Source organism: Hemibagrus wyckioides, linkage group LG03, assembly GCF_019097595.1.
Source record: "Hemibagrus wyckioides isolate EC202008001 linkage group LG03, SWU_Hwy_1.0, whole genome shotgun sequence".
Lineage (NCBI taxonomy): Eukaryota > Metazoa > Chordata > Actinopteri > Siluriformes > Bagridae > Hemibagrus > Hemibagrus wyckioides.
In genome coordinates, this window is record NC_080712.1 from 17,935,370 (window position 1) to 17,961,645 (window position 26,276).

Sequence of the window (26,276 nt, forward strand, 5' to 3'; positions counted from 1 at the left end):
TGTTTTGTTCATTTGAATACACGCTAAAAGAAATCCAGATAACCTGCAGATTCCATATGGAAAATATTTTTACAACCCTAAAAATTGATGGCACATCTAACTCAGAAATGTAATGTTGTTTACAACTACAACATCTTTCACCCTTCCCTTCTGTGTCACATGTTAATGTCTTCTAGAAGACATGATTTACTTGAAGCATGTACTTGAAGCACGACTGTGCCATTTAAGTGCATTCTTGGTGGAAATAGTAGAAGACCGCTATTCTGGCTTGGTCGAAGCACTTTGTTTTTGTTAGGAAATACATGCCATCTTTTTGAGACACAGGATGGAGAGAAGCCTACACACATTGCAGGACGGCTTTTTGCTTGCAGTTGCACAATAGATGTGATGAATTTGGAAATGACCAGCAGATATAATCTTTGACTAATCACAGAAACCACTCTTGGTAACAGCAAACAATAGCTTGGGGTTCTTCAGTGTGGGCTGAACATTCACATGAAAATAATCAGGCTTGTAAAACAGAAAGGAACTTTGGTGTACAATTACAAGTCCATTATATATTCCTGGAATGATTGATGCTTTATTTAAAAAAACAACAACAGCTTGTAAGTACAAGCTGAATGCCCATTGTGAGGCATATTTAAAGATCTAAAACATGTTTATAACACTAGTGATACGACTGGAAAGTGTGTGGTATTAATTTGTCAGCAGTCGATCTCCTGTTTATAAAAAGAGCATGTGACTTGTACATGTAAACATGGTGGGAGTACCAGTGCGTGCTCAGAAACACAGCTCCATTAGCATCACAATGCAAAGGGCTGATCAAGCGATGCTCTGTTTGCGCTGGATAGAGAGATTCAGCCAAGGCCAAGACTTAGCGTGCAGATGGCCTTCCCTGGAGACACACACACAGGAGTGACAGTGTCACCCTCATCAGCTGCATGTGTGTGTGTGTGTGTGCGTGTGTGTGATTTCCGGCGAGCCTGAGCATTCCAGTCAGGTGCGTGTTGGTGTTATTTATTAATTCCCACAAGGGAGCTTAAATGAAGCCAGTGTTTCCTTAGGTCCTCCCGGGTTCTTTTCTTGCGGGTGCAGCTGTCTCCTTTTTCTGCCTGAGAGCGAGAGACTGCATCACCGAGACTGACGAGGAGGAACAGGTGTGCTGTTAAATGATAAATCTGCACGCACACAATGCCTCAGTGTTAGTGAAATCTGTCCTCCTGAAACCGAGAGCTCACGAGGGTGAGAGAGAGTGAGAGAGAAAGAGAGAGAGAGAGAGAGAGAGAGAGTCGACGTATTATTAAGCAGGACCTTTCCTGAGAAGCAAGTTACGTTGGCACTAACATGGTTTAAGCAGCTGACCTGGGATCAGCACTGCAGCTTCACTATTCATGGCAGTAGGATAGAAGTATCTGGAGCTGGATCCAAAGTAGGAGAGGAAAGAAAATGAGTGTGATGATTAGCTTGCAAAATCTAACCTGACATTAAGTCAACATTTTAATAAATCTAACTAAACACTTAAAACTTCTTGGAAATTTTGCTTAACAGTCTGAAACTAGGAAGTTAAAAAATATGCTTGTATACTAATTTGCATTAATTTCAGTGAGAAAATGTTTTAGGTTTAATTTAAACTTCTTCAAATCACAAATGAAAGGTTTTTTTGTCTTTAATTTTATCTGCCTTTTTTTTTTTTGCTGTTCCATGTACTATTTTCTCTGGGTATGGAGAATAGCTTGGATTAAACAAAGTAAGGAATACAACATGGTATTATACACTCACTCCCTGTTAATCTCCGGGGTTTAGTTTAAGGTCAGATAACAATCTGTTTAAGAAATATACAACAATGCTGAATCTTAACCAGAGGAAATTTGTTTTTGGTTGCGCTGTATAATTTAAGAATAATATGCCCAGTTCCTAACATTTTGCATCCTGGGATTTTCTCATTCCAAGAGGTCACTTAATAATTAAATGCAGCCCGACTATTGGGCCCTGCACTCACTTCTAGCTTATTATAAAGCTGCACCATGTTTCCAAGTATTCCAGATAGCGCTGGACAGCTTCCTGGTTACTGGCGCAGGCCCTGAGAGTTTGGCTGCTCCCTCTGCCAACATATGGAAACCATCAGCGTAAACAATGGAGGCCTCGGAGCCTTAGCCCCTGCGCCGGCTCCCACGAGACTCCACTGCACACAACACTGGAACAGCAAAACCCACCAGATACAACATGCTCAATTACCCCACAGAGAAGAGCAAGGAAAAAAAACACATACAACTCAACTTCTCCTAATCTGTGTTTGACTTGGCTCAGATACTGAGGAGATAGATTTACAGATATGCAAAAGCACCAAGATCAATTTTGGCCTCGTCAAACAGCCCAGTCACCTATTTCATATTTACTTGAACAATTAGCTGTGTTGAGTGTTGAATAAGACATCTTATCATTTAACAGAAGTTCACATTGTAGATGGTCAAGCATGTGTTCGCCAGATAAACACAGATTAGGGAAAGGTTCTTGTTCCCTTGAATATTCTTTTCTGCTCCATTTACTGTGAAAGGCATTTATAATTCTAAACCATAATTAAATTTTGAACTTTCTTGAATTTTCCTTTCCACCAAAAACAATAGACATAAACTCTGGCAAGAGTGTTACGAATGTACAGCATCTAGTGCGGGTCTGCTTATTTGCTGCACCACATCAAGACTGCTGTCAGTGGAAGTTTGCACTTAGTGCATTCCAGACTAATATAGCATGTACGCATGCACAGTAACAGGCGCAGAAAAAGAGGGCATAGAGGCCAAGTGCTTTCAGGGTTAGCCACTAACACAGATGAATGAGAAGCTCTCTTTATGCTAAATCAAGCCATGGATAATTCACCTGTTTATTTATGCTGATTTATTTATACACTGTGTAAGGTAAGCATCCTTGGCATCCACTCACTTATGAACGATGGCCAAATATTACTTGACACACAAATACATACAGTATGTGCTCTGCAGGAAGATGTATCTGTACAAAGACCAGTTATGCATGAGTGTCTGTTAGCGTCTGTTGCCAGATGCACTTTCGGACACATTAATGCTGAGATAAGCCTACATATCTTGCTAAATATAAACATCAGCACTAAACAATCAGTTAAGACTGCATTAAGACTTTGCACTATTCAGAAATATTATGCATTTACAAGATTTTGCTTATTTTGGTTCTCATACCGCAACCGCAGAAAGGAATAGAAATAACGTGACATATTGCAGGAATAGAAATAATAATGATCCAAAAAGCACCACAGCTGTGTATTCTCTCAATACTCATGACAGTGCTTTATAACACAATGAACACAAACCTCAATATGCATGCAGTGGGCACTAAATAACATACCACACCATAAATCAGCTCGTGGAGAGCAGCAGGGGTCTAATTTAGAGGCAGTAAAATTACATTCAGTTACAGTAACAAATGGAGAAGTTATTATAATACCACCTCATTTGCTCAGTCCCTCACCAGACAAGGAGCAGGGAATTAACAAAACCCCAAAGTTTTATATATAGAACTGGTATTAAATAAATTGGATATATTAAACATATTAAATGGTTAAATCACAATAAAATAAAAATTCTCTCAACCCAAATATCAGATGCGTTCTCCACTGCACTATAACGTTTCTTTCCTATTATCTTATACTAAAGCATGTGACAGGACATCAATGTCTAACAGAAGAAAAAAGGAGCATGACCTCGATGCCAGACTCACAAAGCAGCCACAGTCGCATTTATGGCTGAATTCCTGTTCCCAGTGACCAGCACACAGCTGGCAAACCACTGATACTTTCCAGAAGCTTTACCAAAAATATATTGGTCTGTAAACACTTTGCTAAAGCACAGTCACGATGAAACACCTATCAGACACCATGTATTTTAACACAGCTGGGTTGAACTCTTGAACAGTTTGGTGTGAAGGTAGTGAATAATTTCACCAGCTGACTGTTAGTTCCATCTGCAAGACAGATCACAAGTTTATAGCAATGTGCTCATTTTTAAAACACTATTGTTTCTATAGTAACATCTCAGTCACTATGGTGCCTGTAGCAATAATCTAGGCATAATCCAAATTAAATAGAAAAATGTGTTGTTATTTAATAAACAATAATCGTTGAAATGATGAAGCTTCTTATATAATGCTTATGGAAGGTGATTATTCTGTAACAGTTAGAGGTAAAGCTGTAAAGTTTTACTCCATGTGAAAGTCTTCAGGACAGATAAATCTACATTTTGTCAGTAACACAAGATGCATTTTTTAGTATTATTAACTTCAATAGAGTGGTTTGTGAGGGAATGTCTTTAGAGCTGTTGTAACATAAGTAACATTAAACTGTAAATGTTGGCGAATTGCTGTGCTATAACAGGAATAAAACATTTTGGGGCTTGCTGTTATGCATGCCCTGCTGTGTTTTATGCCTTAGTTTTGGCTCACACATTATGAATACTTCTCTTTATCCAGACTGTGTTTATCCGGTGCCTCTACAGACAGCTGATCCATCAGCCAATAATTCCTCTGTGCAACACTTTTGGCATTCCAACTCTGGATATTCATCGTATGCAGTCAGAAAGACTATAGTTTAAGTACATTCCTGTGATGCCAAAACCTCTCTTGGTGCTGTTGTGAAATTTTAACATTTTAGTTTAACCGAGGCTGAGAGCTGGACGTATCTACACATTATACAGAAAGAGTTTCTGATGTCCAAAACATTTTACAAATGTCTTCAACACATGCAGTATACTGATAAACTAGATACACAAATAAACTTGTTCCCAGTGCTGTGGTAAACACCCACTTAACTTCACTATTTCTGTTGGATCAGGAGTGATATATGAACATGACACATGTCTCCTTCATCTTCCAAAACCACAAGGAGAGAACGGACTAATCTTGGCTGATTATCTCTCTGCATGTTATCTGACATTTCTCAGATATTATACTTCTAAACAGTCCTGCTTTTTGTGATCCCTTAGAGGACAGGAATTTAACAGTGAATAAACACTTCCTTCGCAATGGACCTGAGAGAAATACACAATGACTGCTGTTTAGTCTCCTCTCAGGCATTGCGGCTAACTACTCTGCGTCAGCTCTTTCTGGTCTTTACAGGAACAAACGTCACTGAGCAGTATGTAATTGGTTGCGCTGAGCTAACACAGCTGATCCGCTGGAAGGAATTTTAAGTGCACATCCTTACTGCTATGTCATGTCAGTCAAGGCTAGGAGTGAATAAAGGCCTGTGAAAGGTCATGCGAACCTCCTATAGGTCAAAGTGAGTCTGCAAACATGGTCCCAGTGATGGTCCTACAGCACTATAGACACTCTTTGTAAATTAGCCAGAATAAAGGTCTTGCTTCCTGTGATTACTCAAAACATTAAATTTACTATCTGCATTTCAATCATTTTGCTACCAGACGGCACCAGATCACAGTTTGCCATTTTTAAAGCCGATTAAATGGAAAAAAGTATAAATGCACATCACAGATTAATAAAAAACTAAATTAAACCTTATTTTAAATATTACTTCTATTACTTTTATATCAAATTATTCCTTTCCCTGTGCTCTGTTCTTCTGCTCTTATGTCTCAACTATGTTGCTATTAGCACTCTCACTCGGTGCCCTACATAAACAGGCGAGTGTTTTGTCATTTGGACTCCACACTCAAACAATTTGACTTGCTTGTCCGTGTCTGCATGCCGAAACATGTGCAAGTGGCTGCTCCGAAAATATACTGCATGTTGTGTAACCTGATTCAGACTGTAACAGCCGTTTACACCACTGTGTGCTGTTGTTATCATTTCATTCAGTCGAAATAAGAAAAGGTTGTTACTACAGGGAAAGGGCCATGAAATGGTCACTGGTTGCCAAGTGCCTGAACCTGGTTGCCAAGGTGAACCCTGTAATGCCTCTCCACATAATCCCGATTTCTGTTTGAACATCTACTGGTCGGCTGTTACAGAGAGTCACACCGGGCTATATCCAGTACCCAGTGCACTCTTTCTTGCACTCATACTCTGATTAGTCTGACCATTCTTTTTTTTCAGCACAATATTTTCCAGATGAATTTTTACTTGAACTACAGTGTGACCATTTTGAGAAGGTTTGATAAAAGGAAAAAAGAAGCAAAAAAATGTCCACAAGACTTAATTATGAATAGATTTATAAATCATGATATACATTTTCATGACATGTAAATTAATTGAGGGATATTTAATAATATTTAAAGAGTCAAAGACTTTTTTACTGTAGTTCTCTCTAGAGCAGATTTCCTTTTTAATAAATATATATTTACATCTTTTTCCTGTCTAAAAACATTTGAGCAATTTTTATGATAAATCTGTTCACTAAGCTGAGCATAAATTACAGTTTACTTCTGGCAGTTTACCAGTTATTCATCTCTGAATCCAGCACCGCTTACAATCGCCATATCAGTCGCCTCAACCACTAATTAATTTCTAATTATGAGTGGGTTTAACTAGGTGTTGAAGTTAAGAACAGTGTGGGTGGGAGACTTATTTGTGAATAGGTGCATTGTGTCCTCCGGTTTCTAAGGAGAAGGTTTTCTCTCCGCCTGGCGCGTAGATAAATGTTTTCAGTGCATCAGGTTTCACTGGAAAAAAAAGATTGCGTTAGCATCAGCATTGGCTGGTATGGCTAAATGTCTTCGGCGGATAAAGTTGAGTTGACAATTTTAGTAGACAAGACCGAACAGATTCTCTGAGGCCACTTTCATACCTTAAACACTCGCTGCTAAAAAGCACATGTGTGTAACAGCACATAACATGGAAAGCAAACTCTTTCCACCCAGGGGGGGCAGAGGAATATAACACCAGATTTTACACTGACCAAACGTCAAACCACACGTCATGACATGGCTCTACTTAAAAACAGGTCACTTCTAAAATCACCTTAATGCTGATGTCATGGTGTATCCACACAATAAATCTTCAGGAGAATTTGCACAATCCAGCTTGTATGAAAGCTTATTAGAGTGTGAGGGGGGGCAGGTGTAGTTTTCCTTAATGCTTAATTTGTACAAAATCCAACTCCTTTTGTTTTCTACAGTTTCACGCAGATCAGTCTTTGCCAAGTTGTAGTTTCCTGACTCTATAGTTGTGGTTCATAATGGGTCAGCTTGGCTGCTAGTGGTTCATATGCTCTTGGAAGACTAAGCTCTGCATTAGTCATCTCCATGTTCACAATCCCAGCTCTGACTCTACTCCCCATAACAACTCGTACAGCTGCAAAATGGGATTAAGTTACCCTGACGATGAATGACAAGAGCAGGTTGAGTGCCTTTTGAAAGAAAAAAGAAAAAGAAAAAGAAAAAGAAAAAGAAAAAGAAAAAGAAAAAGAAAAAGAAAGAAAAAGGAAAAAAAGTAATAGCTACACATATCCACTGTGCCTCAGATCAGACAGATGAGAAATTGTAACTGTAATTGCACGACACTGTTTTCTTACATGTGACAGCCGAGGGTGTTTTCAGTATAGCCCATGGTTAGTTTAATCCTGACACTGCAGTTCAGTTTGTACACAATTTTCTTTACTGTTTTTCTGCTGTATCTGCACATTGCCCATTTCTTTAAATTAGCTTTGATTGTTGCCTGTTGTGTGGTACACAGCCGTGAAGATGCACATCTCTTTCTGCAACAGAATGGAGCAGCAGCCTAAACTCTGACTGTCATTTCAAGAGGAAAAAGTCTTCTGTTATATCTCCAGCGTCCCAGATAAGCCCTATCTGTTTACATTTCAGCCTCTGTTTCGCTCTCCGCTCTCAGATAACCCCAGCAATGTGTCTCTGTCTCTCTCTCTCTCTCTCTCTCTCTCTCTCTCTCTCTCACACACACACACACACACACAAATGATGGAGTTTAGGAACTTGAGTAACTGGATGTCTGCAAGACTGAGTTAGAATTGAAGGAAGATCTCAGGTCAGACTGTAAAAACATTCCCATAGTACCCTTCCCCCACATTCTCCGGCTCGCTCTCTTCATTCCCACCCCCTCCTCCAAAGCTTCCCTGAAGACCGCTTTCCAGCAGCTAGGAGGACTAGACACAGGACGTTTTAGCCCATGACAAGGCCCTCTCTATATAACTCTCATGCTGAACTGAAGGAATCGGTACACTCCCTTCCATTTTCTGCCTTTAATAGGTCTTAAGATGCATATGTATATATCTGCTTTTTGAAAATGTCAACAACATACCGTTTCAGAGATTTCGATATCTGATATGATTTTGACATACAGAACGTGCACGAACACTTCAGAGCAAAGCCGTCAACAAAAATGAATTATCCGAAGGCAGAAATGATACTATACACTTCTTTAAAATTAAACATTTATAGGCAACTGTTAAAAAAATCTCACAGAAGCGGTCTTTTCTGTTCTCTTCGTCAGACTTAAAAGTGATCTGTATCCTTAGTCAGCAGCCCACAGGGGGAACAATATGCCCTGACTTCCTGACCCCCTTCGTCTGGAGATCTTAAGGCAAACAATGTGATCCTTAATTAACACTGACCATTCCGGGCAGCGCAAGGCTCTTCCCAACAGTTCCAATTGAGGCGTACACACAAAGCCTGCTGTGTTTGTTCCTCTGACACCACATACTGTGCCCAGGCTGCAAGGCTCCACAGCATGATCGCCGCCATTCAGGCCATAGCAATATTGCCTTTCAGCAGCGAGTGGGAATAGTCAAACCTTTCTTATCTATGAGTCAAATATGAGAAATGGCCTCTGATTATGTGAACGTGAAATTCAGTAACACTGGTTAAAAAAAAGCCATTCTGCTGATGACACACAAGAAATGTAATGCTGCTGTAAACACTCCCCTTTAGTCTCACATGGTATGTCTCAATAAACATTTCCTAACATATAATGTCCTTTATGCCTGTAATCATATTAAAACTGTAGCTGAAGCATGTTCTGTGTTCATTAACATGTAATCAAACTCCATAAAATATAAACTTAATATCTAAAACAAACCAGGTGCTAAATCTGCTAATAGTAAACATTACCATGAAACAACCACCCAGGAAAAACTGTCATGTCCGTTTCATTGGCAGGATACGATGTCTTGGACATATGGAACCTGCTTACTGTTTGTTTTCTTTCATTAACTTTGTAGCTTAAGAGACATGTCATGACTCGACCCCCTTGTCAGAAGACAACTGAAGCCTTTAGCGGACCTGCTGAAAAAATAAACATGCATGGAAAAATAATTACAGCGGATTTCGTTTATAATTGCACTAAACCCTGCAGGATCTCAGAAGCAGAACGATGAGCTGAGAAAGCACCCTCTCCCTCTCTCCCTCTCTCTCTCTCTCTCTCTCCCTCTCTCTGACTCTCCATCCAAGAAAAACAGCCTTTTTGCACCACTACACAACCGTTGTCTTGTTAATCTTAATGAAGGCATTTTTAAAAAGACTGAGAATGCAGTCTGACAAAACTTTTTTAAGTTCTCATAAATCACAATCTCACACTCTTTGAAGATAAAAGCATGCTCCAAGAGGAGGAAAAAATGCTTTGAGCAAACACAGCTTCCATTTTTAGGGTTTTTTCCCTGCATCTTTACATGTCAGCACTGTATAAGGCTGACTGTGGTCATTCGCTTAGTATCTCATCCTTCCATAAAAGAGGAATGCCAAAGCAAAGGCTGGGTGCATATCTCTATCTGTGACAAAGGGAAGTGCTGTGGCTGTTGTATCAGCAAAACCCAGAGGAAGAGTTGTATTCCTGTACTGAACACAAACCATCTGGCAGGAAAGCCTCTTTTCATTTTCTTTCAACTTTGATTTCCTTTTTAAGGAACAGTTCTCAGCATGTCCTCTTTGACACTGACACTTCATTTCTGGCTGTTTCCAAATCCTGTCTTTCTCTCCTATATGACGGTAAACATTATTTAATAAACTACACACTCGCATGCAGTCGAAGCTGATTTCTACTTCGGCTAAAATGGCTTACTGTTAGAAACACGGGAAATGGACTATGTGTTATTATTCTATAAGAAGTGCTGGCACAAATTTGCAATCCTAATGTAACATACTGCAGGCTGTTAGTTTAATAAAGCTATTATTTGAAACAGGAAGCATGGTCCATCTTGTTATGAAAGGCAAGGCCTAACTGAAACATTTGTTTAGGTTCTGAATGTTAGTACACACTTTTAATGATTTTATGATGCTGTGTTGCAGAACGAAGGCAGTTTATCAGGCCCACAGACAGACAGACTGCGAAAAACACATAGCAGCTGGCTTAGACATCAAGGAATGCAAACACATGATTTATTACTACAGTGTACTCAAATTCACAAGGCGGCTTGTCCAATAGTGGTTGTGTTGCTATAATACAAAACAGAGCTTGTACATTTTTATTACAACACTGAATGATCACAGCTATTGTTTGTTTTCATTTAAGTGATCAGATCTGCTGAGCAGATAGACAGGGAACTATGTAAAATACAATAAGTTATGTCGATTGGAGAAAGTACAGTATAAATATAGCACGTCCGCTCAGAGTTATTGTTCTGAGGCACTCGTCAGGAAATTGGCTGTGCCCAGATTACAGGAACTAATTGTTTTCCAACTGTGGTAAAGGGTCATCCGTGATGTAACATACTGCAAAGCCAAATTGGAAAGAGATTGCATGGATATATGTATATTTGAGGACTCAGAGCAGCATGGGTACTACAACACGGCCTTGGTTATTACATCTGTGTTTATGCAATTATCTCAGCAAGAGCCTTGAGAGAAGGTGGCTGCCTCCTCAAAGATCTCTGATTGCCTCTTACATCAGAGTGTTTTGCTTTCACAGATGTGTCTAGTTCTAATGGAAGTTTCATACAAACAAAGGCTTTCATCTCAAAGAAAATTACACAACCCTGGGACTGATATTTGCCATTTCAATATGTTACAAAATACAAATATTCTCGCCAACAGCAATAACAAACTATCAAGACTTTATCACCTGGACTGGGTGCGGGCAAATGGTTAGGATGCAACATGGCAAAGTTTAAACCATTTGCTTCGGGCTCAATAAGCCTGTAACATTAGGGGGACGGACACAACCAGATTAAATGTTTCACTGTTGCTGGAGAGGAGTGAGATCTCCAAGGCCATATGTTACAAAATGCCACAGCGTGTTAAATCTGCCACAGTTGATCAGTAGACCTGTGAGTACCACTACACTGAGAGGAAGTGAGCCGGCGCAACATGAGGGAAACATTTGTGATCAAACCTGAGTCGGCTGATTTGACTCAACAATTTGCTGCCAGGAACAGCAGGGTAGAGGAGCAGGAAACATTGCTGCTTCACAGCTCCACAGTCCCCGGTTCAGACCTGAGCTTGGTCACCTACATGTTCTCTCTGTGTCCTTGTGGGTTTCATCCAGGTTCTCCAGTCTTGTCTACCCTCTCGAAAACATGCTGAAATGGCTGCCCCTAGGTACGAAATTGCCCCTAGGTGTGAATGTGTGTGCATGTTGCCCTCTTAAGGCCTGGCATCCTATTGAGGGTTCAATCCAGATAGATAGATAGGTAGGTAGGTAGGTAGGTAGGTAGATAGATAGATAGATAGATAGATAGATAGATAGATAGATAGATAGATAGATAGATAGATAGATAGATAGATAGATAGATAGATAGATAGATAGATAGCACCAGGGTTAGTGGACACTTTCACTTCACTGTAAATTTTTACGTAGTATTTTTAAACTATGAAGAGACCTAATCGTCTTAACATTTGTGTCATGTACAGATGTTTCAAATCTTTATTAAGTAACAGTGAACATGAAAGAGAGATACTTCAGCAAGTACTTCAGTTAATGAATTTAAGAGCAAGCAAGCTCTGGTTACAGACGTTTGAGTGATTATGTAGGCTTGGCCAATTTAGAAAGCAGTTTAAGAGTGTGCATGATCGCAGACACATGGCTGATGTAATATTAACCCGTTTTTCTCTTCCTTTCAGCACACTTACGGGGCAAATCTGGGATGTTTTTCCACAATGTTTAATATAATATTTGAAAACCTCCGCTTACATGTCCTGGCCATTGATGCACCCTGTTAATGATATGCAGTGCACATTTGACTCAAACTGAGAACCGCAAGTTCTTGGTTTCTTAAATTATTCCAGTAATTCTGTAACATGATCAGGAGATGGCAATAAAGGAAATAATGTCCGAAGAAGTTAAAACAGATGCGTTAAAGTAAATCTGGAAGTCTGATATCTGTGGAATGCAATATGACGATTCTCTCATGTTAATCAAAAACACATGAATGCCATTGATTTCATACAGAGCTTCCTTTATTCCTTTGAGATAATGTATCTTTTGTTGAAACTGTAATCATGGCAATGGAATGTGTATATTTAGCCATGTTTCCAAAGTCGTTTTCCATCCTGAATTCTTCATCTGCAATTTGCTGCTTTTGAGTAGGTGTTTCAGTAACAAGTCGCTAGATTGTATGGAGGAAGTGGCTCCTGAAAGTGCCTCTGACAAATTATGAATCTCTTGACATAGTTACATTGAACAGCCTTTAACTATAACAACATTACAGAACCCTTCTGTACCAAATTGAGGAACAGACTTATAACATTTTGTGCCTTCACAACCTAGGCATTTTAGAGGCTAAAATTAGATCAAGAGTAAGGTCTCTATTGTTTTGCCTTACTGTATATACATCTAAGTGAGTTTCTTTCTAAAAACACAAGACACTCGACCCACAAAATACTGCAATGACCCGCACATTCTGATAAGACTGATATTATTCATGCACTGTTTTTTTGTGCAACATGGCATTAATATACATGAAGCACTAAACTAAAAGAGCCATGAAATCCCTGTGCTTGAAGTCACCATTGAATTCGTGGCCTCAGGTTCTCTTCAGCATACTGTGGCCTCAGCTGCTGGAATGTCAATGAGCTTTCTCTGCTGCATGTGTCTGAAGTTCTGAGATCACTTCTAAGATGATTTCAGAGCCACATATTGTTTCCAAATGGCAAGGATGCACGCAATGAAGTCAAGCATGGATTTTTTTAGAAACAATGCAGTTTCAAGGTGTACTTGGTACAATAAACAACTAATATGCAGTTATTTCCACAAGTATTGAAACAAACAAAAAAAAAAACACTGCTTAAACATAACATGCAAGCCAAAAGGCTTAACCCTGTTTTGAACCTACCTAACACACACTACTGTATTCCTAACTAAGACTAACTATCTATAAGAATACCTGCTATGAATTACTAGCAGTCTCACAATGATTGTATGACAGACATGTGCATTGGCATGAGAGATGCATTGCAGAGTTCTTGACTAGCTTACATGCCAAGCCTGTCGCAGTGCTGCAACCTGCATTCCAGTGCAGTACATTTTCCATGAGGAAATCCCACTACACGCCAGCATGCACTCAAACTGTTTGGCAAGTGGCAAAACTTCTACAATGATAACTAGACAGCTTAGGCCTAGATCCAGCCTTTTAGAAGATGCTAATAATAAACAAAATACAAAAGCTGGCCTGTTTCATAACTAAATTTCCCTTAGGCAAAACAGCACAGTGGTCTTCACTCTTTTAACCAGCCTTTCACGGCTCCCGTCATTTCCCACCATGGTTGACACATGGGATGTTACACACCCGGCAGTTTCAACCCGGCACACATGCTTCCTGCCCTCGCACTCCATTTCTACTCAGCCATGACTTTCACTCACTCCTATCCAACCTGTGCCTCTACACACCCCCGACCCCCATTCTCTGTGTCCTGGAGGGAGGACAGTATCGGAAATTCGTCCTCGCCTCCATCGTCTAAAGAGCTCTGTACTGAGCAGGGATTCAGAGTATGTGCCAGGAGAAAGTGGGAGAATGTGATTCTCAGACCTGGCTTTGGATCACAGAGTTTGCTGTGCCCTGTGAAGTCATATCCTCCTGTTTGTTTTGGCAGGGGGTCTGCAGTCCTCTGGACACTGATGAACCCGTAGTGGTGATCAGTTTATTCTGGATTTTTTTTCAGTCAGAGTTAAAGAAATCTAAGATCTGACAGTATGCAGCACTGAGCATGCAAACGGCAAAAGCTGTAAGGAAACACCTAGGAGGTGGAATTAATTTTCAACGGTCATTAAAATATAAATGAACATTGTATGTGCTAATACAGCAGTGGGAATTTGATTGTGTGTAGTTAGGAGAAATGGTAAGTAAATGATATATAGTGAAGACTCAGGGGGGAGTTAAACTGCTAGCATCTGAAGTGTGTAGGTGTGGACGCTGCCTGGGGACCACGCTTTCTTCTGTTTCCATTGGCATTAACCTGAGAAGCTGAAATTTAAAACAGGACAGATCTGGCTCATGATTTACACTAACTCCAAAGCCACCACACACACACACACGCACACACAGAATTTCTCAGGAGGATTAAAGTCAAAGGAAGTACACACTTAGTCACTGTCTGTACTTCCTGTACAGCAGAGTTTCAGTTGCTCATCTGAATGAGCGCTGAGCTTTTCTCATTATTCACAACTCACTGGACAAACGCAATAAATATTTTAATACCAAACACTGTGATATTTATCATGAATATCATTACATCATTTATCATTAATACCATTACATCATAAACTACAGCTACACTTTAGTCCCTTGTGGGATTATTGATGACTACACAAAGTATTTCTTTAAAGACCTTTAAAGAGTTTAAAGACTATAAAACATTATCAGCGGTTGCTCATCCGTCTAAACACGCAACACTAAATATGCCAGAGGCCTCTGTCACTAAATTCACCTTAGGCACAGTCAGAGAGGTGGAGGTATTTTATCATGACACAGGTCTTTTAACAGTCTGCAGGGAACCCTCATCATCTTTCATAAAGGGAGGCTTGCCATTTTAATCCCACATCTGGTGTGCATTACCATTCCATGCAGCTCTGACTCAAGTCTGGATCTTACTGAGTACCTCACCCTCTCTTTGTGTCCAAAAACCATAAAAACATCCAGAGTGATGCTGCTTACTGACAAGATCTCTGCGCACATATTACTGTCCATGTTAAAGATGACTGTGGAAAAGAGACGCTGTAAATAATTCAATTATTTAAAAATGTTCTGCATTTAACTCTAGGGTTCACTGACAACAGTGAAATCTAAGTAGCTGTTGCAAAAGCTCAGTTATGGGAAATCCGATACGCTGTCTTGTGCTGTAAGACATTGCTCTGCTCCAATCATATTAACTAACAAGTAAAATGGGTTATCAAACGTTCTCATTCTTATTGATACAATTATGCCATGAATTAATGCAGGTTACATGGTTCACATCAGACTCTGTGTAGACTAACTGGAAGTTGAAGCAGAATTCTTCATGTGTTGCTTCAGATTTGTCTAAAAAACGTTTGGTTTGTCTCATTTGCATATGAAACATAATTTGCAGAGAGATTCCATGACACTTTACAAATAAGTTAAAAAACAAGAAACACACAGCACAATGCAATATGTACTTGATAACTGTACTCGATATACATGACTACAGAGACAGAGAGTTGCCTGTTCCACAAAGTAGGTCACTGTATCTCGCTCTTTTTGTCTTTTGCACACCAAATGCTTTGCAACTTCATAACAACTCGCATAACAGCTCACTTTGCATAAACCGGCTGCACAGTATAAAGTTAGGAATAAAGGTTAGCAGAAGTAGCTTTTATAGGAAATCAAATGAAAACTGAGAATACATAAGATACTGGAATGGATAGGATTTACCTGAGGGCAATCCTTGATGTAATGGCCCTTATTAAAGCAGAGATGGCAAAGGTAGTTAGGTGGAGGTCTCTTGCTGGGCTTGCGTGGCTCAGAAGTCAGGGAGAGGTCGGAGAAGTGGTCTGTTAGAGAGTTCAGCCCGTCCACGATGTTGTTCAGAGAGCCGTACGGAGAAACGCTTTTATATAAGCCATTATTCAAGGCCTACACAGAAACAGAAAACAAAAGACACTGCCGTTAAAAAACATTTACTAAATAAAGAAACATAGCCAAACATGAGCTAAAACCTTTCTCTGGATATACCGTCATATACCCCAAGTGGTGTTCGACGGCCATTTTAAACTTGCCTGATGGTATAAATCATATTAGTAACATTATGTCAACAGCCTCATAAAACAGGAGCAGAAAAGGGTAAAAAACAATTACATAATGCTTGTATAACCAGAAACCAGTGGGGGGAAAAAGTACTCAAATTTGCTCAACAGCGTTACCGCTCTGAGTTCAGTTCAGTTTACTGACTTTACAAGGCACAGTGAGTATTCGGGAATAAAATGAAACACCTCACAACTTTTGCTCCTGCAGTCAGCTTGGCTTCTCTAGCAGTATGATCATGACCACTGCTTGAGCCTGAGGTGTGTCACCACAGTGAGTGCAGGAATGTCACACACACACAAACGCTACAAAGCCTGGAGGTGAATAAACTGCAGGAGTCATGTCTGCTTCTTGAGAAAAAGAATTGTACCCTGGATTGAGTGTGTTATGGTTGATGCGTAACGCAGTGCTGAAAACATATATTTGGCAGGAAGCAGTGAGAGGTGACCAGCTCTTGTCTCTCAGCCAGATACTGTTCCCGGGCTAGATAGAGTCAGGATACATCAAACACACGTTATTAAAGCCCCCATGGTTCTACATCTGCCTGTCATTTTCTGTCCTAACCGCTGAAACCCAGCTTATTGTTTTTGTGACAGTAATTTAGAATAAATAAGAGTAACACACACTAACCTCAGATTTATTCAGACATGCGTCACCTACGCTTACATAAGTAAATTCAATCTTGTACAAAGTTGGGACAAATAAATAGGTGTTCTCATCTTCACATAAATAGTTTGCACATGCAGTGTGTATGTGTGTGTGTGTGAGCATGCTTTCCATTACTGAATAAAAGCAGTACTGTATTGACCATCTAAATATAAGGTATCCAGAACAAACACTCTTTAGATTTTTTTTCATCTATAGCATGTGCATGAACTGCATAGCAACATACAATATTTCATTCAGCCTACAAACCTTGAATGGCATAAAAAATAAAAATAAAATGGCAATATTCATGCAAATACCCCCTCCCATCCAACAAATTAAAAAAGTTGGATAAAAGTATTCCTGTAAGTTATTCTAGTAACAATGCCATACTATCAGATGTTTTAGGAGTGTGATAAACTTCAGTAGGTATGGATGAAGCTCATACTGAGAGCAGATGGCCATCACACCCTTCGTTTAATGGAGGATGTGTATCTTCTCTACTCTCTCACTCAGTAGGAGAGCCTCTCAGGGGGTTATCCATGCCCTTCTATACCTTATATACACACACACACACACACACAGCCAACTTGCATACACTTAAAAGCATAAACACATAAAAACATGCACATATGCACACGCATGTACATATGTATGTGTACACAAACACAAACACACACACACACAGCTGTTGCTGGTATGAGGCCTTTGATTAGGTGAATGCTTTCTCAGGAGTAGAGGTGTTGCTCTGCACACTTCACTGCTTTTACAGAGCTCACAAACAGCACTAAACCCTGCTGACTCTCATCTGGAGCACATTTTTATAGTGAAGCCCACTATTTCCACTGTTACCCAACGAAAACAGTATGAAAACTGACCCAAACCAAACTGACCTGAACACAAAGTAAATTAACACTGATATTGTATTGTAAGAGAATACATACGGGAAGCGAAAATAGGGCTAAATGTAAAATAACTGAAAGTGGCGGAATAGCTGTAATCATTTTCACTGCAACTTTCTCCCTGTGCATGACCACACAAGTTTCAGATTTATAAATACAAGAAAAATACTTCAAGCATTTTTAAACATCTGTTCTCCTGTCTTTTTTCCTATGGGAAGCATTAAAACCTAAACATAATCCTTTTCAAATCATTTGATTAAGCCTCTGGAAACAATTATTTTCTCTCGACAAACAGTCTTTACCGCCATCATCTCAAAAGCATCTCTACAATCCAGTGATTATTCTTGAAACTTGGTCTTTCCCTATGTAGTGCCAACAGTAATAATGTACTGCGCTCATCTTCGGAGGCCCTGATGTACACTTTTATGCCAGCACTTGCTTGTCATTAAACAATCCACTGTATAATCAAATTCAGATGCTGTTTAATTTAACTGGTCATCAGCCCAACCTTTTTTTTCATTATTATCATTATTATTATTATTATTATTAGGAACAAGTCTTTAGTGTATTACATATGAATCAGTGATGTAATGACGTGTCACGCGCTGCCTTATCTCCTAAAAATGCAGTGCTTTATTGTAGGAGTCGTGTTCACACTGACTATATATTAGATCGGGATCAGCAGTTCAGACCTCATTAACATACTCGTAACTGTGTGGTATTCATCATTACTGTGAAGCTATAAACCTAAAACAAAGGCAGACATTGCCAGAGAAAGGTCATTGTGAAATCTCATCGTTAATATGTTAAGAGTGATTTTTCCTAAAGCAGGCCAGAACCCTGTGACCTTAACACATCATTAAAAGTACCTTAAACTGACTCGTTTAGACTGGGAGGTATTCGAGTTTGCTCAACAGCTCAGTAATGAACCATGTTACAGTCTAGAAATACAACACACAGAAAAAATACACTATGTTGGATGAATTTTAATGAATTTCCCTCACTTTTAGCGAGGGAGTGTTTGGACGAGAAGCTGGGCGAGTTTACTGAATCAAATCAAATCAAAGCGGTTCATTAATGAATCATTCACACTAAGATTCATTTAGAACTTTTGTAAACATCTAATATTACTGACATGTTGTTGACCGAGGCTAATAACAAAATAAGACTTAAGATGGTAATGAAGAAAGGTTTTTTTTTAATTGCCATGACTGTGTAAGCTAGCTATTTTAGCGAGACCCAAATGATTCACCATGCCCTTAAGAATCGTCATGGCGCTGCTTATAGACTCGGAATACACACAGCGCTGTTAGCCCTGACTGACCAGGCAGAAAGTTTTGACTGACACGAACTTTTCTAGGCAGTAAATAAATTCTGAAAGGCCTACCTCGTTACGCTGCAGCTGAAAGAAGCTGTTGAGATAGTTGGAGCTGAGAGAGGAGCTGAGCTCGGCTGCAGGGGTTTTACTGTAGTTCAGGTCCGGATGGCCAGAACTCGCTTCGGGTCGGAAAGCATCGAAAGCGCTGGTCTGATGCGTGTCTTGTAAAGAGAGATAAACCCAGTTTAAAAGCTGTGCAGGCTGGTACACCGAGGTGCTGCTGTCAATGGCAGACAACAAGCTCATCTTTAACTGCGGCTAACTTTCTCTTCTGCCACAGTCACTTGTTTTAGACAACTTCGATGACTTGCAGGGGCTAAGTTTATAACGGCGCGTCCCGGGCTTTTCCACACCCCACAACTGGAAATATCGCCCTTCTCCCGGCTCGAATCGCGATATTCCTCCCTTGGAATCCCTGACAGATACTTGTTAAACTATTCCTCTAACATGTCATAAGAAAATAAAACAGTTTTAGCTCGTGGTTCGCGGCCCGTTATCTCTCTTTATTTGCACAGCTACAGCTAGGACCTCATTGAGTATTCAGTAGGTAACTGTGTGCGTCATCGACCGCCCAAGCCAATCAGCGGCAGGAATATAATATATGCGCATATATATTAGTGATGCTTGATAATTATTGGTTACTATTAAATACTTATTAAATATTCATACTGGCAAGCTGCTTGGGCATGTCAATACAGAATGTGAAAGAACCCAGAAATTGTAGTGCAGAATCTATTAAAAACTGTTTGAGTCACGCACATAGATCGATTGGTATTATGTTTAGGCAGGTATCATGATGTCAAAATCTTTAAACAGAATTGGCAAAGTCTGCTTAAAGAAGCTATAACGTTTATAGAGCATAGAAATCAAAGAGCTTGGAGCTTTAGATCTTTAATAAACAGACATAGAAGAAGATCTGGTAATTGAATTGAATGTCTGTTCTCATACTTGTATCTGGAAACATCACAGCATCAAAACTAATCTATTTCAGATGAACCCATTAATTGTAATTACTACATTATAGCAGATCTTATTGCTGGCTTTAGGTGTGTAGTTTCACATATTGCTCTCGTCAGGAAAATAGACTCATAAGACAAATGGTCCTGTTTATTTAGCTTGAGGTGAGATGTCTGAGCAGCGTCTGAGTAAATATATAACCGTCTCTTTCCCTTCTTTAATCTCAGGATAAATCCTCAAGCAGCACCATGAACATTTTTGTCTTACTCAAAGTTGATCAGATTATCACCATTCATGGTCAAATATACTGTTAAATTTAATCATGGTAAAAATATGCTCCTGGTTTAAATTGCCAGATGAGCTCAGTCACTTCAAATATACACTATTGTGTATTTTAAGATGCATTACTATCACAGACATATAAATAAATGCAGCCGGACACCATTAAATGGTCATCATCAAGCATACATGTGTTTAATAGACAAATAAACCTGGGAGTACTAGCCCTAATAAACAACGGTGCACTTTAAGGGGTTGCTTCCAGAAAGTTGTGGCATGTTATTTCTAAAAACAAATTAAGCTTAATAATCTCTTTACTGCATGGTCGTGATGTTTTAACAATGCACCATATCCTGAATAAAACGATTAAAAGTGTATTAATGTGATTCCTCAAGAATCAAAAATACTGTCTGACTCTAGGGCATGTACTGCAGCTCCCCATGCTTTCTTTATCTTTACACTCCACCTTGTGGTGTTGTAAAGGATCTTTCTTGGTTATATCATTCGTAGAATATATAATTTATGAGAATGCTGTGTTAGGATAGAGATATGGACAGAAATAAAATTTACAAATTAAAAAAAATCTATTTAGCAAACAGTTATTACATAATAGAAAAAAAATTATTCTGCTTGTATTTAGTAATTATTTGAATATGATTTACCTTTATGTCTGTCATTGTGGCTTATTTGAAATATTTATTTTTATATTTATTCATTTCATTGGAATTTCTTAAATGATTCATTAATCAATTAATACAATAATAAATACTGACAGCATTTCACAGGCCCCCAAAAATAAACATTTTTTATTCCTTTGAAAAAGATGTACTCTTACAAGATCCTAAACATAACTTGAGAAAGAACTTTCTTTGTTAATTTTTTTTTTTTTTAAGCAAAAATCCATCTCCAAAAATGTTTATTATAATACATTAACAAGTACATAAAGTATACCATGGCACTGAGGGGTTGAAAGCTATCACCTCACTCACCTCAGGAAAGAAAAATGCAGGTCTTACACACACTCTGGAATAATCAGTGCATTTCTTTTCAACAGCCTCTGGCAGATTGAATTCTCTAACACATTAGATGACTTTAGATGAATCTGAATACATAGTAGTCACATGAGCTTCAAGTAAGCAATTCCATAAACTCTCATTACAAACTGCAAAAATAACTGAACAAATATAATTTATCGATTTGAAGTTATTACACAAGATTGAAAAAAAGTTTTACTAAACTGCATGATAATATGTTAAAACCTTTTATATCTGCGTAACAAGGTTAAAGAAAAACAAAGATGTCATAAAAAAAATTCATCAATAACAAAAAATTCAGACTTTTAAAAATTCAGATTTCCTGTGTGTCTAAGATAAAAATCTATGCCGAGTGAGATTTCATGTGTAATCTGTAACTGTACCCATATTTATAGGCTTTTCCACAGACATTACACTTAAAAGTCTTTTCACTAGAATGAGTTTTCATGTGCTTGTTCAGTATATAAATCCGCTTGAAGCTCTTTCCACACTCTCGGCACTCGTATGGTCTCTCTCCTGTGTGATCTCTCTGATGCACTGCTAAGTCGTATTTGTCAAAAAACCTCTTGTCACACTGGTCACAAGGAAATGCCCTTTCCCCAGCATGTCTGCGCAGATGGATTTTCAGATAAGCAGGTTTGGCAAACATCATGCCACACTGGTCACAGGCGTATGGCCTTTTTCTGTTGTGCCCTCTCCTATGGTCACTGAGAAGGTCATACCGTTTGAACCGTTTTCCACAAGTTTCACACCAGAATGCTTCTTCACCATCAGTGTGCGTGTGTGTTTTTAACAGCGTCCTGCCATCATGGCCCTTGACACAGTGATATTTGGTGTTTTCCTGTGCCTTTCTCTGTTTGCGTGTATATTTCTTGTCTGTATTGGAATCATGAAGCTTTACTTTGGCAGCAGTTCTTTTTTTATTCAAACGTTTATTATTTCGACATGCAATCAAGTTTTCAGGACATTCTACATCACACTCCTCTTCTTCCATTTCAACAGGAGGAATCAGTCCGTGTGGTAAGTCATCATCACTCCCTTGTGACTCCTCGGTGGTTACGGTCAGGCTAGAGTCATCGTGCTGTTCCTTTTTAATTAATTCATTCATCTCAGTAGACTCTTTCTTTATCTTCTTAAATTGAGGACGAGGCAAACATTCTGACTGAGGTAGATCCGATTCCTGCTTAACTCGTACGGGGCAGGTCAAGTCAGAGGGCAGATCGATACTTTGCAATGACAAGATGCAGCCATTTTTAGGTGGTACACGTCGTGTGTTTTGTTCTGTTTTTATCCAGTGTAGGCTTGGAGCAGATGGCAAACCAGTTTCCATGACTCTTAAGATGATTTGGCATTTCCTGATGTATAAATTACAGATATTAGAACCTCATCTCTCACTTCTTCAGCCATCCAAGAGAAAAGGAGAAAAAAACAAAAACACTTTTATTCTAATTCCAACTGCATAAGCAAACCCTCCTGATCTTTTTTTAACCTGTGGAGGGAAAAAAAGAACAAAAACATGGGTTAAAGAATAATAATTCCTGTAACCCCTGTCTATATATACACACAACTGTTTCAGTGCTTTACAGAAACCAAGATAAAAGTCATGATGTGAATAAAGGGATCTATCGATCAGGCAAAAAAGAAACTTCTTCAGGCTTGGATGAGAAGGAGCAACTCGACTTTATTGTAGCAAGACAATCCTTAACAACAACAACAACAACAACAACAACAACAACAATACTGAAATGGCACTGAAACACACAGCGTCAGGCCTGATGCGGTCAAGTGCGACAGCCTGTAAAAAAAAATCCCCTCTATTTATCCTGGCATCCTTACCCCTCCTATCGCTTATTTGACTCATGATTGTTTTGACTCGTTAGCAAACCGTTCTGAGAAATAATATGCCCAATAAAAATGTGGATTCCAACCACTGACCTTGAAGTTAGACACAGTGTAGTTTATTATATTTGTTCGAGTGAGCTCTGCCTTATTACAAGAGTTAGTATTATTTATTAATATTAGTTATTACTAATACTTTCAGCAATTTATTTATTATTATAACCCATGCACTTGTATAACTGTATTGTGGGGATCATTGGGGTTACCTAACATTTAGTTATTTTCCCCAACTCCTAAGGGAAGATGCTATCCTTATTTACTTACTTGTGACTTAGTTTTACTTGTTACTTAGTTGTTTAATGCATATTGATGCTATGGCTCTCTCGTTCACACTATCCTGTTGTTCTCTGTCAGTTTAATCATATAACGTAATTCATGCACTATCACATATCCTAGTACATGGTGTATTTGGCGTTTTCTTCGCTTGTCCTAGTTATTACCAGCCACTAGAATGGTTCTTTTTTTTATTTTGATTTGACTTCAACTTTGCCACTGGCCCACCTTGCCTCTAAACACAGTCACCTTAAGAGCATACATCAACATCATATCTCTTCAGTTTCTCATCACTCTGTGACGTCCACATATACCTTGCTTATGTATAATGTTTGTAGAGTGTATAGGAATTTTACTTCTAATTTTAGACCCGGTTGTTTTGCTCACTCATGTTGTCATATGAGTCTCATACCTTATTGTTATCACATCTGTGGGTTGTTATGGTTTTCTTCATTTATATAATTATATTGCTTAAGCACAGATGAAAATAAGTGAAACTTAAAATTAACTCTGGATTATGGATTCAAATAGTCTTAGATTTGATTTAGCTTAAATGATTTAAGGTTTAAAATTAACTTTTTAATGATTTAATGATTAAAGTAGATTAGAATTAGATTTAGATAAAATGAGTACATTCTTCAGAAAATTTTCAACAATGGCAGGACCCAAGGTTTCCCAGCAGAACATTGCCCAAAGCATGACACTGCCTCTGCCAGCTTGCCATGTGTTCCCCAGGTCAGCGACACACATGCACCCGGCCATTCACATGATTTAAAAGAAAATGTGATTCATCAGATCAGGCCAGCATCTTCCATTGCTCAGTGGTCCAGTTCTGATGCTCACATGCCCATTGTTGCCGGGGTCTGCATGGGCACCCTGACCTATGGACACCTTTCTATCAGAACCAGCATTAACTTTTTCAGCAATTTGAGCAACAGTAGCTCATCTGTTGTATAAGATTACAGCCTTCGCTCCTCACGTGCATCAATGAGCCTTGGCTGTCCATGACCCTGTCGCCGGTTCACCACTGTTCCTTCCTTGGACCACTTTTGTAGATACTGACCACTGCAGACCGGGAACACCCCACAAGAGCTGCTGTTTTGGAGATGCTCTGATCCAGTCGTCTAGCCATCAAACATTTTGTCCTCAAAGTTGATGTGTTAGAAGCAGGAAAAATGGACAAGTGTAAGGATTTGAGAGAGTTTGATGAAGGGCCAAATTGTGATGGCTAGACGACTGGATCAGAGCGTCTCCAAAACTGCAGCTCTTGTGGGGTGTTCCCAGTCTGCAGTGGTCAGTATCTATCAAAAGTGGTCCAAGGAAGGAACAGTGGTGAACCAGCAACGGTCATGGGCGGCCAAGTCTCATTGATGCACGTGAGGAGCGAAGGCTGGTCCGTGTGATCCGATCCAACAGACGAGTTACTGTTGCTCAAACTGCTGAAGAAGTTAATGCTGGTTCTGATAGAAAGAATACACAGTGCATGACGGGTCAGGGCTGTATGACAGCAATAGGGGGACCAACACAATATTACGCAGGTGGTCATAATGTTATGCCGGGTTGATGTACAGTACGTCCTTTAGGTCTGATGAAAGAACTCAGCATTGGGGAAAACAGAGTGAATTATCACACTAATAATTTCTCGATTAAAATGGAATCCAATATTAATGAATATGTAAAAATGAATGACATTTTTTGGGGGAATTGTCCATATCCTGTTCCCTCTTTAAATCCCACCCCCATGTTTTTTTAGGCCGCCATTTTTCTAAATGCACTGGATTATGGGAAATGTAGTACAGTAAACAATACGTGTATGCTGCTTGCAAAACAACACGGCCAGTTAAATTCACCACATAAAGCACAATTACATGCAAAGTCTTCATATGTACTCGATGCCTTTATTGTAATGTTCGGACAAAACCTTAGTGAATGTAAGGATCCCGGATTAAAACAGAGAGCGCAGGGAGAGAAAGAGGAACAGACATCGCAGAGTCTAGAGAGTCTAGATAAGGAGTATGCAGAGGAAAATGATCTTCTGCAGTGTTTTAGTTCAATAATACTGACCAGACGACCTGCACGTTCACTTTGAGGATTAGAAAAGCATAGTTTATAGTCACTCACCACTGGCCAGGCAAACACAGAAAGCGACGTCCTGTTTACAGTATTTTGTCGGTGGCTCTGTCCTCATCCTGACTCTATATCACTGTCTAGTGCTGTGGAGGCGCCATGACACTGACATCCAATTTCTATATCAATTTCAAAAAGCTTTACTGGCAGGACCATAAACATGTACAGAATTGCTAAAGCATTATGATAAAGAGAACAACATCTCTTAATAACAAACACTGAGTTTTCCAGGAACATAATCTGATAGAATATTTTTCATTTCATTCATTGTCTGTACCGCTTATCTGATCTATCCTCGGGTCATGGGAGCCTGGGCCAATCTCAGGCATCATCGGGCATCAAGGCAGGATACACCATGGACAGAGTGCCAACCCCTGATAGAATATAATTATTAGAATCTTAAGACAAACAGAGCTCTGTGTGTGTGTGTGTGCGGGTTACTCACTGTCCCTCAGATTGTGGCAGGTAGATACGTACTGTCTTTCTAGAATGCAGCTTTTCTTCCTTTCCCCCAACAGGATGGGCAGTTTGTCAGTGTTGGGCAGGACTAGGGATGGGTTAATTAAAATTGTTTGAAATATATTTCACGTAGATGTTGGGATTTTTTTACGTTCTGTTAGGAAGTGCAGCTCTGTCTCCACTGTGTTGTTGTACTGTGTGCA

General features: G+C 39.3%; 2 protein-coding genes across 2 annotated transcripts in view; both read right to left on the reverse strand.

Annotated features, from left to right (window-relative positions):
• Nucleotides 1–19,579, reverse strand: part of zcchc24 (zinc finger, CCHC domain containing 24) — a 30,427-nt gene extending 10,848 nt beyond the window's left edge. The window contains exons 1-2 of the mRNA XM_058383985.1: nt 19,055–19,579; nt 15,752–15,952 (exon numbers count right to left, since the gene is read on the reverse strand). Of these exons, the coding sequence (XP_058239968.1) occupies nt 15,752–15,952; nt 19,055–19,291 (438 nt within the window). The 5' untranslated portion in view covers nt 19,292–19,579. The remainder of the gene's footprint in view (nt 1–15,751; nt 15,953–19,054) is intronic.
• Nucleotides 19,580–21,048: 1,469 nt separating this feature from the next.
• wu:fj13e08 (zinc finger protein 37) lies at nt 21,049–25,668 on the reverse strand. Its single transcript, XM_058378681.1, has 2 exons — nt 25,609–25,668; nt 21,049–22,804 (listed from the first exon to the last, which is right to left on the reverse strand). The coding sequence occupies exon 2, from the start codon at nt 22,643–22,645 to the stop codon at nt 21,659–21,661; it is 987 nt and encodes a 328-aa protein (XP_058234664.1). The 5' UTR covers nt 22,646–22,804; nt 25,609–25,668; the 3' UTR covers nt 21,049–21,658.
• Between the last annotated feature and the right edge of the window lie 608 nt (nt 25,669–26,276).